Source organism: Cryptomeria japonica, chromosome 3, assembly GCF_030272615.1.
Source record: "Cryptomeria japonica chromosome 3, Sugi_1.0, whole genome shotgun sequence".
Lineage (NCBI taxonomy): Eukaryota > Viridiplantae > Streptophyta > Pinopsida > Cupressales > Cupressaceae > Cryptomeria > Cryptomeria japonica.
This window is the reverse complement of record NC_081407.1, coordinates 962,849,336-962,861,098: the sequence shown is the minus strand read 5'-3', so window position 1 is coordinate 962,861,098 and position 11,763 is coordinate 962,849,336. Positions and strand designations below refer to the sequence as shown.

General features: G+C 38.7%; 1 protein-coding gene across 1 annotated transcript; it reads right to left on the bottom strand.

The window, feature by feature from the left end:
• Positions 1–3,794: 3,794 nt before the first annotated feature.
• Positions 3,795–11,312, bottom strand: LOC131035593 (pleiotropic drug resistance protein 1). Its single transcript, XM_057967326.2, has 22 exons — positions 10,676–11,312; positions 10,443–10,563; positions 10,248–10,336; positions 10,076–10,160; positions 9,797–9,956; positions 9,633–9,709; positions 9,479–9,532; positions 8,989–9,381; positions 8,316–8,597; positions 7,899–8,215; positions 7,630–7,790; positions 7,425–7,528; positions 6,942–7,080; positions 6,777–6,851; positions 6,522–6,661; positions 6,107–6,439; positions 5,716–6,006; positions 5,407–5,624; positions 5,057–5,284; positions 4,796–4,967; positions 4,434–4,688; positions 3,795–4,328 (listed from the first exon to the last, which is right to left on the bottom strand). Exons 1-22 carry the CDS (start codon positions 11,026–11,028, stop codon positions 4,059–4,061), a joined length of 4,317 nt encoding a protein of 1,438 aa, XP_057823309.2. The 5' UTR covers positions 11,029–11,312; the 3' UTR covers positions 3,795–4,058.
• Between the last annotated feature and the right edge of the window lie 451 nt (positions 11,313–11,763).

Sequence of the window (11,763 nt, the reverse complement as noted above, 5' to 3'; positions counted from 1 at the left end):
GCCAACCCAAGACATCTCAAACAGAAGCCCAAATCACATTTCAGATTGGAGTTGGATCATCAAACACATGTACTTCTCAAACATCACGAACATCAATAATCTAGAAATACAAATACACTACGATGAACATTAACACTCTCATGCAAATCAACAGAATATATACAAATTTATAACACATAGTTCGCAAGAATCGGGATTTCTGGTTCATATATTCAACACTGGTTTCATGACTCGAAGATCCATAAATAACAATCGTACTGCGTTCAGGTTCGAAAATTATATCTTATTGTCTAATATGGTGCATCTATAGCATATAATATAACGCATCAGCCAATTGCATTGTTCATTTCATTATTATCAAATTAAGTAAAAGTAAGGACATTAATATTACATGATCAAAAATTGAAATTTATACATACATTTGTACCGCATAAAAAAAATTATATACAACAAACTATATATATATATATATAACAAGCGCCTTTCAAAAAGTTGCACAAGTCCAAAGATTAATAATAAGGGGACATTATAGTACAAGTAGTATTAAACAAGGGAGACAACAACAACCTGGACGTCTGGACGTTTGCCGAGGGACTACTCAATAGTCCTTGAAAATCAACAACCTGCATGGATAACTAATGTTACTGGTAGTCTACATTGGGAAGTACATGCATTTCAAAAGACATAAAAGGAACCTACATGTTCATATATGAAAATGCAGTTTAACATTCAATATAAACTACCACTAAGTAATTTATATCACCTAAATTATATCTGTCCATTTGCCATAGTGCCAGAGCTTGCCAGAGTTGTGTATATCAACCACCTATTTTCGTATTGTTGTTGTGCACTCAAGGACAGACGCCTCTATTCCAACTCAAAATCAACACTATGGTTCGACTAGCAGGCAGCTTAGTCACACGTTTTACACTATATTTTACATTCAACGGATGCAATTGGTTAACATGTCACTAACATGCAGTACCATTTGTCAGAGAGGTTGTGTCTCTTCTAGTTCCAAAATAGACAAATCGTACAGACTAACAACACTGTGTTAGATAGCAGCAGCCATCAAATGCAAAACCTATGATCAAAAACCTGCCACAAACATGGGGTGTTAGTCCCCCCATTATGTTTTTTACAGCCACAATAGAGGCGTCCCACTGCCAGAGTAACTTGAGTTTCATGCTAGTTTTTTCTCTGACAAAAGTACCAAGTTTTGCAGCCCGCGGCCTCTTCTTCCTGTCGGGATGCTATCCAAACGGAATTCCTCCATTCGCAAGCTTTTAATGTGTGTGTTATGTACAATAAACCGACCGTAACCACGAAGCATGCCGCAGCCATCCTCCGGCATGTCCACATAATTTTGCGTGGGCGCTGAGGACTAAAACTGAAAATTCAACAACTCCACATCACATACCATGGCTCAGAGCACTACAAGAGAGTTGGCATGGTATGCATGTCTTGGAAATGTATGTCGATGCATGTTGTTGGTACGATACGTCCACTGTCAAGCCACAATACACATAGCCTCCCACATATATTTGCACATATGTTTATTCTACAATTTTCGAATGTGATTAGGTGCTTCGAACTTGTGTCATGTCTATTCTGCCTTCAAAAAGAGATTGTAACAATGACATGAATCGACATACATGACATGTGTCTATTATGGCTCCAAAAAGGACATATCATACCAATGACATGCATCAACATACATGTCTGAGAATAAATATATATGCAAATACAAGTGGCAGGCACCTAATAGCTACATGAAAGACAAAGCGAGGTAAAATGTTTTGTTTCAAATTGACCTTCTTTTACATGGTCTTGACCTCATTTACATGTTATGGTTTGCCTTTTGATGCAAACAGACTCCTCAAAATCAGGTTGTTGACTGGTTGATGCAACCATTCCTTGACTGTGTGTGACCTGCTCTTGTTTAGGAGTTGATCTGTTGTTCACTAACAATTAGGAGTTGATCTGTTTTTGTTTGATGATAGCAAACATGGCGCCTTTTTTATTTGTCTAACATGGAAAAAGTAAGACTAATGCGCGAACGAAAACATTATTGTTGAAGGGCTCCTTGTTGAAGCAGCCTTCGTCTATTCTGGATCATTGTTGAAGGGGGATTTATAGGACTGTAGGTTTTCTTTTTTTTATCTAATGAGCACCTGAGAATAATGGAAACAGAGCATAATATTTTCATAGTTTCTTTTATCTATGTTTTATTCTGTCGTTTTCCTCTGTATTACAGTAGACATGTTTGTGTGTGTGTGTGTGTGTCTTTGTGAGTGTGTGTGTGTGTGTGTGTGTGTGTGTGTGTGTACTAACACACACCAAAACACAAACAAACAATGCAAACCCTGAGGGTTTTCAACAAAAACCCAAAAATCAACCCTCAACAATGAGCCATCAACAATCAAACGGGGACCCTTGGTATCCTGACACGACCATGCTGCAAAATGATGCCTAATTTTCACAGACAGAACACAAAATGACAGAGAAAAATAAAATAAAATTATTGAATGTCTTAGGGTTTCAAATTACCGTAGCTGCCTAAGCCTCCACCCAATTCGTTGTCCTCTTCATACCTCCCGAGGGCACACTCACAACCACCTCTGCGATACAAAAATGATATAAAAATTTACAATATCAAACAAAGGGTTGACGAAGGAATCATAAAACTATATTTATCTGTTAGGGTTTGAATTTACCGATGCCGCCATAACCCTACACAACAATCTTCAATCATACCACCCCCTGTATGCTACAATACCTCCTCCTTGCACATGAAAAAAAACCTGCGTGTTAACAGGCGATAACAATAGGACTAACAATATACCCAGACAACTTGGGTTATGCATGTGGTCGGCTTTTCTCCTCCCCTTCGGAGCCACACATATTGTGAGAATGCATACCTATAACTACAATTAAAGCGCAGCTCCTTCGCTCAGTGATTCAACCGAGGACATGAATTTATACCCTGAATTTACACGGTCGAATATTTTGTTTCGCCTCCACCAGTGCGTTCTGCATGCAGCTACCGGACGAAATATATTTTCAATTTTCGCGAAATTGAGTTTTCATTCAAAAATTTTTTAAAAATGAATTGAAAACTGTGCCCATAACACGTGACCGCCGCTTGATGTTAGTCGACTCGTGGACGCAATAAAGCGGGTTAGCCAAAAAAATTGGCGGTCACCGAAAATGTAAAACGCTTGCCCGACGGTATGTTAACTGCCTCGCCCGATGTAACCGTCACATCGTGGTGACAACGATCGGGAAAATGTTAACCACGAGCAAGCTTTTCCGTCAAACGCAAAACAGCAACATCACCCACGTCATCACAACCGCAAATTCCTCCATGTCATCTGTGGGTCCCAAGAACGTTGCTCTCATGGACCTGCCGTACTTGAATGGTATGCCTTCGACATCATATGGAAGCATGCCGTTTTGGACCCAGAATAGCTACAGCCCTGTAAAAGCTCGAGGATAATGAGCTGGTTATGATGGGACTTCTATTGCACTTTTCCCTATCTTAGCGTCACTTCTTAATCAACTTGTTTTCTGTTTTTTTGGTTCTTTTTTCCTTTCATGGATATAATAAAATTTTGAGAACCCAAATGGCTTCTGTCTCCACATAAAATAGTGTACAAATTTTTAAGCTTAATATAATGGAGTTGGTTATCTTATCACTTGTTTGCTGTCTCAAAGTTTGAGCGTTTGTAGAAAAATCGATTTGCCGGAAATCGATAATGCGCAAGTTGCTGTGCTTTTTCACTCCGGAAATGTAATAATATTTCTTTAATTATGAGAATATTCTTTTAAAAGGAAGAATTATTAAGGAAAACCCTAATAAACAAATTACATTTCAAACACCGTTTGCTTGTGTCATGCATATATCTTCTCTGGTTGATCTGTAGACTGCTTAAGGAGGCACCTCAAATAATTCTATGCATATATGAAAGAATTTATGCTATGCATACATGCAAGAATTTATGCTATGCATACATGCAAGAATTTATGCTCGACTTCTCTCATCTCTTTTGGTCTCATTATCTGTTTTGGAAGTTGAGAGTTTTGATGGCAAAGGCAAAGATGAAGGCAAAAAGAATACCCCATCCCACTGTAACACCTGCAGTAGCTCCTAAGAAGCTATGTCTAAATCCAAAATAATTCCTCAAGAACTCCTTCACTGTTTCTGTCGTGCCGTCTACCCTTGACATTTGATCTGTGATGTCTCCATATTGTGATACGATCAATCCATACAGAGTCCATGCAACAGGGGATCCCCAGTAGTACCATCTCCACCACACCGGGATTTTCTGCAATACCACCCAACAAAACACACTTGAGAAACTCAATCATCTTGAAGGAAAGAAATTTGAATGAATCAATCTACTTTGAGTTTGAATCGATGCTGCAATTACCTTGCGAGGAATTAAGAAGCCACAGAAAAGCATCCAGATTGAATAGAAAGCCGTGGACACAATTGCAGCTATGTTTGCATTAGGAGTAAGAGAGACAGCCATCATCCCGTAGAATGTGAAGTATAAGAATGTGAAGAACATGAAAAACAGAAACCAGAAAAATTTTGCTGCCTGCCATTTGAAGTCCATCATTGCATACACCGATACTCCATACAATAACGCTTCGAGAAATACGTAGGGTATCTCTATGAGAACCTGGAGCACCCAACATCCCATAAGTTACTCATGAATTACTTAGTCTCCAATAATATAACACAGTCTAGAATTGATTCAGAGATTAGTTTGTTAAGTGGGTAACATACCTGAGCAAAGGCATAGGGCAGGGCTGAATACATCCCTGCTGCTTTTTCTCTGTAGAAGACTGTTCTTTCCACATCTACAACGGGCTGAACTGTTGATGCATTATTCATGCCGATAAATAATACAGCCGAAAACATGGATCCCATTGCATTCATCAGATCTTGCTGCTTTTCTCTGCAGTTTATAAGATAGTTAAAAATCACAGAACATGAAGCTTAATGTTTAATGCAGATTATACCTAGAAAGCACTATTTCTTGCTTACATTTTCCCGCCAATTCTCCAGAAAATTGTGCCAAAGATCAGAGCTGTGGCTAGTGTGAAAAAGAAACGAATTGCATTGTACTCTGGGTTTCTCCAATATGACAAGTTCTGCTTCCACAAGCAAGCCCATGTCTGTGTCACAAAAGGTTGCGAGAATTGTGATTCAAAGTAAATATCCTCTGACCCCGGAGCTGGTATGCCAAGTTCCTTCACCAATGCTTGATTTTGCCTGCACCATATCAATAATGTCTCATACTTCTCTTTCATTTCATTAGCAAAAACCAGAGGTTTTCTAGTTGGCAGGGGATTAAGGTAAGTAAGGCCTCATGTATTAATTCAATGACAACTTACTGGTAAAGAGATGAATTCCGGTAGATGTCTGCAAAATCAACCCCAAGATGCATTTCAACTCCAGTTGAGCTTGATTCTAACATCCATGTCGCCGGATTGTAACCCTCTGTAATTTTGGGAACTCCTCCGATCGCCTCGAAATAGTCTATTAGATCTTTTGAATTGTGACCCAGAGGTCCTACATATACCATCTGCCCTCCACGCTTCATCAGCACCAACTGCAATTTCATTCACATTCTCAGCATCTACAAGTACAAATGTACCAGCCCCTACAATAGTAGTATGTGCATTGAAGTTACAAATAAATACCTCATCAAAGGCTTCAAATATATCAATACTAGGTTGATGTATGGTGCACACAACAGTCCGTCCTGTATCCACTGTATTGCGAACTGTTCGCATAACAATTGCGGCAGCTCTTGCATCAAGTCCAGATGTTGGCTCATCCATGAAAATAATTGAAGGATTTGCGACCAGTTCCACTGCAATTGTTAGCCTCTTTCTTTGTTCCGTGGACAACCCATTAACTCCAGGAAGTCCAACCAGAGCTCCTTTCAAGTTGGTTAGTTCTACAAGCTCCATTACTTCATCCACGAACATCTGTTCAAAAAGTGGTTTTGTCAATTTTTGCTTTTACCTTTTCCAGACCCTCGAACTAAAATTAAAAACAAAATGGGTTGTTCAAGAATAGATTATGCACCTCTCTTGTTTTTCTATCTACGTCCTTGGGAAGACGAAGCCAAGCAGAGTATATTAGGGATTCATAAACAGTCACATAGGGAGAATGAATATCAGTTTGTTCGCAGTAGCCAGAAATGCGAGCAAATGTTTCTTGTTTCTTGGGATAACCAGATATGGTAATGGAACCCTCAATGTACCCTCCAGTTTTCCTTCCTGCAAGAACATCCATCAAGGTCGTCTTCCCAGCCCCACTTACCCCCATTAAGCATGTTAAAACTCCGGGCCTGAATGACCCACTTATCCCTTTCAATAACTGGAGCCTGTCCTCTGTAACTCCTTGAATCTTCATTTCCTGTAGAGAAATGATTATGAACAACAATTCAAATGAAAAATCTGAAGGAATTTACATTCAAACGGAACAGGGGACAACTTACAGCGGGCATGTCAACATAATAGTTGATGTTGTCAAAGGCCATGGCCAGAGGTTGGAAGGGTAGAACCATTCCTTTCTTGCCGTCCGCACTGTGGTCAGAATTGTTTGAAACATTGCTATTTCTCTGTCCTACAATTCTACCTGCATACGTTTTTACAATTGTTAACAAACTCAACTGAATTTTTTAGTAAGTTTGAGCAGCTATCAGTGTGGATGGTAATGCTTCCTAATATATCATGCATTTCCGGTCAATTACCTTGAGTACCGATTGTAGATTCTTTCTTTTGTTTCAACTCCAACTCTGAAATTAGAGCCTGAGGCTTTCCAAGTGCTGATGAAATAGACAGAGCACATTATTTACAGGCAAAGGATTTATTATGCCAATGAAAAACCAACTACAGATCGAGTTGGAGGTACTCACGATCAAGATAATGTAACGCCGCTGTGTTTAGAACATTAAAGAGAATATTGTACCCACAGAGCGCTCCAATGGATAGCCAATACCACCAGTCATCAGAAAACAGTCCGCGAGAGCGCATTAATTGGACACCGATGTTGTCCTGTAAACACAGATGAATTTGGTGAGGGAAATTTGTCTTCAATTAATAGAAGTAAGTGATGGAAATATCTGAATTAAAGATTGGTTGCTCTTATAGGAGCCAGTAGATCAGTGTTAGAGCATTCCACCAGTAAATAAAAAGTTCTAGGTTTGTGTTTTAGCCGACATATGAAAAGCTTAACATAGTATCAGAGCCAGGTCAAGTTAACATAGTGTCAGAGCCAGGTCAGGTTAGGAGTCTCATGCATTCTATAAGAACTTGTAATTCCAGTAACAAATGAAAGGATCTAGTTTCGTATCCTTCCTGAACTCTGAAAAGCTCAACAGAAAATAGAAATTACAAACCTTTTGCCATCTGCTTGCCAAGAACTCGTTTACTGCCATACCATTTTGAGCGTACATGAGAGGAGAGATCCAGTAACCCCATATCCACCAGCTTTTAATGTCATCTGTCACAGTTATCAAACCTTGGTCAACATCTCTTATTTACATCCACTTAGCATGAGAACTATGATAAATAATCATAACTCTTATAAGGTTTTGTATGTACCTCTGGAGATGATGAATCCTCCAAGAATAAAACAAATCAAGATGGCAAATGAACCAAAAGTGTTTGCAATTATTCGATTCCGTCCTACAGCTGCTATGAATCGAAACAGCCCTAGTGCTGACTGAGAAACTGCAATGTAGAGCAACAACTGTTGAAAAAACCTGCACATAGAAGAAAAGAAAACACCCACATTAGATTTTTAATATTCACAATAGCTACAGCAGAACAATTATGTATATCGATTCAAGAGGTAGTAATCCTGGTCCTACCTCTGTGGATTTGGGGCGAAACCAATGATATAGTATGTCAAAACGGTCCATATTGTAGATTCCAATAGAGACAGAGGAATCCTCATGATCCAAGTGGCAAGAGAATAGGCCCAGGCAGGGAAGAACTTGAAATCTCTATGTTTGTGAAATACTGGAAGTTTGTCGAGTGTCATTTGCAATTCTGCCATGCCGTTAAAAAACACTTGGATCAGCCCAAAGAAGAGAGCTGAAAAGTAGATGGATCCATCGTCGAGATTTCTTTCATGCATATTAGTTCGAAAGAAGACACTAGAAGCCATCAAAGCCAGCAGAGTTATCTGTCACAACAGGGTTCCATTCATATCCATTTCAGACCTATATATCCCACAACACAAACCCAACAAGATTTGTGAAACAAATTCACAACAAAGTTATTACCTGAGAGGATTTAAAGATATAGATGAAGGAGCTCCTCTTCATGAGCAAAATTTCTCTATCAAGACATGCTTTCAAAAGCTCCTTTTTCCCTAAACCGAATTTCTCTTTGGTGAGTGCAGCTGGATGAGACTTGCTTTTATCATATGGAATCGATAGTTCCCCATTAATTTTGGTAGCAACGTGGAAAGATTGGAATGCATCTGAAAACTGCTTGACTGTTACAAAACGATATGGCTGCCTTGTGTCTGCCCAGTATTGTTCTTGATCTTTAAGTGAAGTCACCTGTCCAAAAGTATGGAGGAAATTATAGTTATGTTGAGCATTGCCTAGTCTACTGGTAGTTTACATGTTAATGGTCCATTTTTTTTATAAATAAAGATTCAATAGAGCCTATGTCTAACTAGTTTGATTCACTATTAAGTGTATTCCATGCTGTTAATATAGATGCAGAGGATTTTGGTTTAAACAACATATTTTAAGTTTCGATTTGTTTATATAATTTATCTGAAATTACACTAAAAATAAATCTTATAAATCTTATTGAAAAAGCTAATATGATTTCAGATTAATTACCTAAACAAATCAAAACTTAAACTTAAGATAGATTGTTTAAAGTTGCCCAATAAACAGAAAACCAACAAAATATTATACGATCACAAAATAAGTTGCTTACCTCTTGCAAGAAATCTGCAACACCCTTCCTGTCGGGGCATCTGAATCCCATGGACTCAAAGAACTCGAGAATAGACTCTCGTGGACCTTGGTAAACGAGATAGCCTTCAGAAAGTAGGATTACATCATCGAAGAGATCGTATGTTTCAGGGGCAGGTTGCAATAGTGAAACCACCATGGTGGAATTGAAGACATGAACGTATTGCCGCAGGCATTTCACAATCTGAAATGTTGTAGAGCTGTCCAAACCAGTGGAAATCTCATCCATGAATAGGGCATTTGCAGCTCCAACAATCATCTCCCCTGTTGTAACTCTCTTCTTCTGACCACCAGAAATACCTCTCCGCATTGCATCTCCTATCATGGTGTCAGCGCATATGTCCAACCCCAATATCTGTTTCACCCATTAAGTTATCAACCAACTGCAATTCATATGATCCTTCTATAGACTATATTTGGATGCTGGATGCAAAACTTAAGAGAAAACTTACCTTTAAGATATAATCTGTAATCAAATTGGACTTTTGCCCCTTCATTGCAGTTGCCTGCAACAATATAATTTTCCCAGTTTTCATGAATACCTAATTAATCAAATTTATCAAGAAAAGGGATCTGTGTATTGCACAAACAGAATTCTTCACCCACCTTCATGAATATATCTATGTCTGGATCTGGTTTGATTCCCGCTTCTTTTTCTCGCCGTGAAAGTTCAGCCAAAACATCTATCATAGGGCAAAATTCATGGGTTATTCATTTATACTGAAACAAAGAAATCAAGTCAAAAGAGCATTTCAATTCAGTAGTAATACCATATCTGGATCCGACACCCTGGAAGCGGGCAGAGAAGTCCAAGGTTTCCTTCACAGTCATCTCACCAATGTGCATATCGTGTTGGCTAATGTAAGCTGATGTTCTTTGTGGCACAAACTCTTCCATGTTATGCCCATTGAATGTCACTGATCCATCAACCTGTGCCAAGAAGTTGTCAAGCTCAATAAACATTGGACATTTTTAAAGCTCCCAATAAACTTCTTGTGTATCTACAAATCATAAACAATATGTTGATTCAATCCGATCTTATTACATACTCTGAGACTTTTGTCGAGCTTTCCTGTAAGAGCCAACAGTAGACTAGTCTTTCCCGAAGCAGGAGGTCCAAGGAGAAGTGTCATCCTGTATTATATTACAGAGCTTCAATAAGAAAATTGGGAAAATTGGACATAGAAATCTAAACAAGAATCGGATTGCCATGTGTGTTACCTTCCAGGCTTGACCACACCACTCATACTATGAAGAATGGTCATGCTTGTCTTGTTTCCCTTGTATAAATGAAGCGATTGGAATAATCCCTGGAAAAGAGTATAATAACTTGATAAGCTCAACTGACACACATTGAATTCAATTTGATGAACAATATAGAGCAATTCATATTATCAAATAATGCAGAAATCTTACCTCCATGATATTGGCGGCATAGTTGTACAATGTAGGCAACGCTCTTCCCCCAACATGAACATCTACTTCAATATTCAAGTTCTGGAAACGCGCTTCAACCTCGGGCAATTTAATCCCCACTCTGAAAATCAATTGCCAGAAATGTCAACAATGTTGGGCAAAATTTAATAGCCGTACACATTTAAAAGGAAAACAGAGGAAAATATTGTGGGCCACTTCTGAAAGATCCAAACCTGTCGATTCTTTGGCGAAGCCTTTCAAGAAGGCGTTCGTTGTCCTGATCTGCAACTTTGACAAGCCTGTTCATCAATTGCTGTCGAGTCTCGAGCTCCATATTCGTCACATCTATCTCATCCAGAATGTGAATTCCACCATTGTTCTGACTCACATTCTTAAGAATGGAAGTTCTGAGGCGATCATAGGTGGGAAGTCTTTCAATGGCGGCCCATTTGAGTGCCTCAGCATCATCTTCGCGGTGGGTTTGCTGAGAGAAAACACTGCTGCTGCTCTCAAACAGTCTCTTACTCCCCTGCCGCAGGCTGCCCGTCCATGACTCGCCGCCATCTAATCTAATTGACGAACTCATCAAGTAGGTTGTGTGTTCGATCCCAAATTAATCAAGTGCCCAACTTTCAGAGTGGATTCGATCCCAATCAATATTCCAACTTTCAGAGGGTTAAGTTTTTCCCTTCCCCTGTTGAATGCACAAACGGCATAATAGTCTGGGAGGAAGATGGAGAGTATATATTCATACGCATGAAGATGGAAGACGCACGTTTAGCTTCATTTCTCGATTGGTGGAAGATTCGTTGAAATAAGAAACGAAAGAGTCCATAAGCAACCTGACTCACTACGATTTTGAAATATGTGAAAGCATCTGAGAACTCGCTACGATTTTATCATATGTGAAAGCATCTGAGAACTCGCTACGATTTTATCGTATGTGAAAGCAGACCGCACGTTTGAAATAATGTTGTCTGGTTCTCTACAATTTAAAACGTTTATCTACGACTGCATGTGCACTAGTCATCTCGTGGAAGTTGAATATTATTAGAGCGCTCGTGAAATTAGTCTTGAAGAATAATTTATGCATTATGAATTCTATGTAAGATTACATTTCTTAACAAATTTGTCTTTGTAAATGTTTTGAATCAAGTTTAGCAAGACATAGTCTTTCTAAAAATTAATATTTTAAATGTTTATAATCAAGTTTGACAAACTTTAAAGTCTTGTCAAAAAGTCGAAATATTAGCTAAAGTGAAAGAATAGGAGTTCAAATGATGAATATTTGAATGTTTAATTTAAGAAATTTGTGGAATTG

Coding starts and splice junctions, on each gene's coding strand:
- LOC131035593 (XM_057967326.2), bottom strand. CDS start 11,028: ATGAGTTCGTCAATTAGATTAGATGGCGGCGAGTCATGGACGGGCAGC. Junction 6,007..6,106: donor TAGATAGAAAAACAAGAGAG/GTGCATAATCTA, acceptor CTTTTTGAACAG/ATGTTCGTGGATGAAGTAAT. Junction 4,968..5,056: donor TGGAGAATTGGCGGGAAAAT/GTAAGCAAGAAA, acceptor TATAAACTGCAG/AGAAAAGCAGCAAGATCTGA.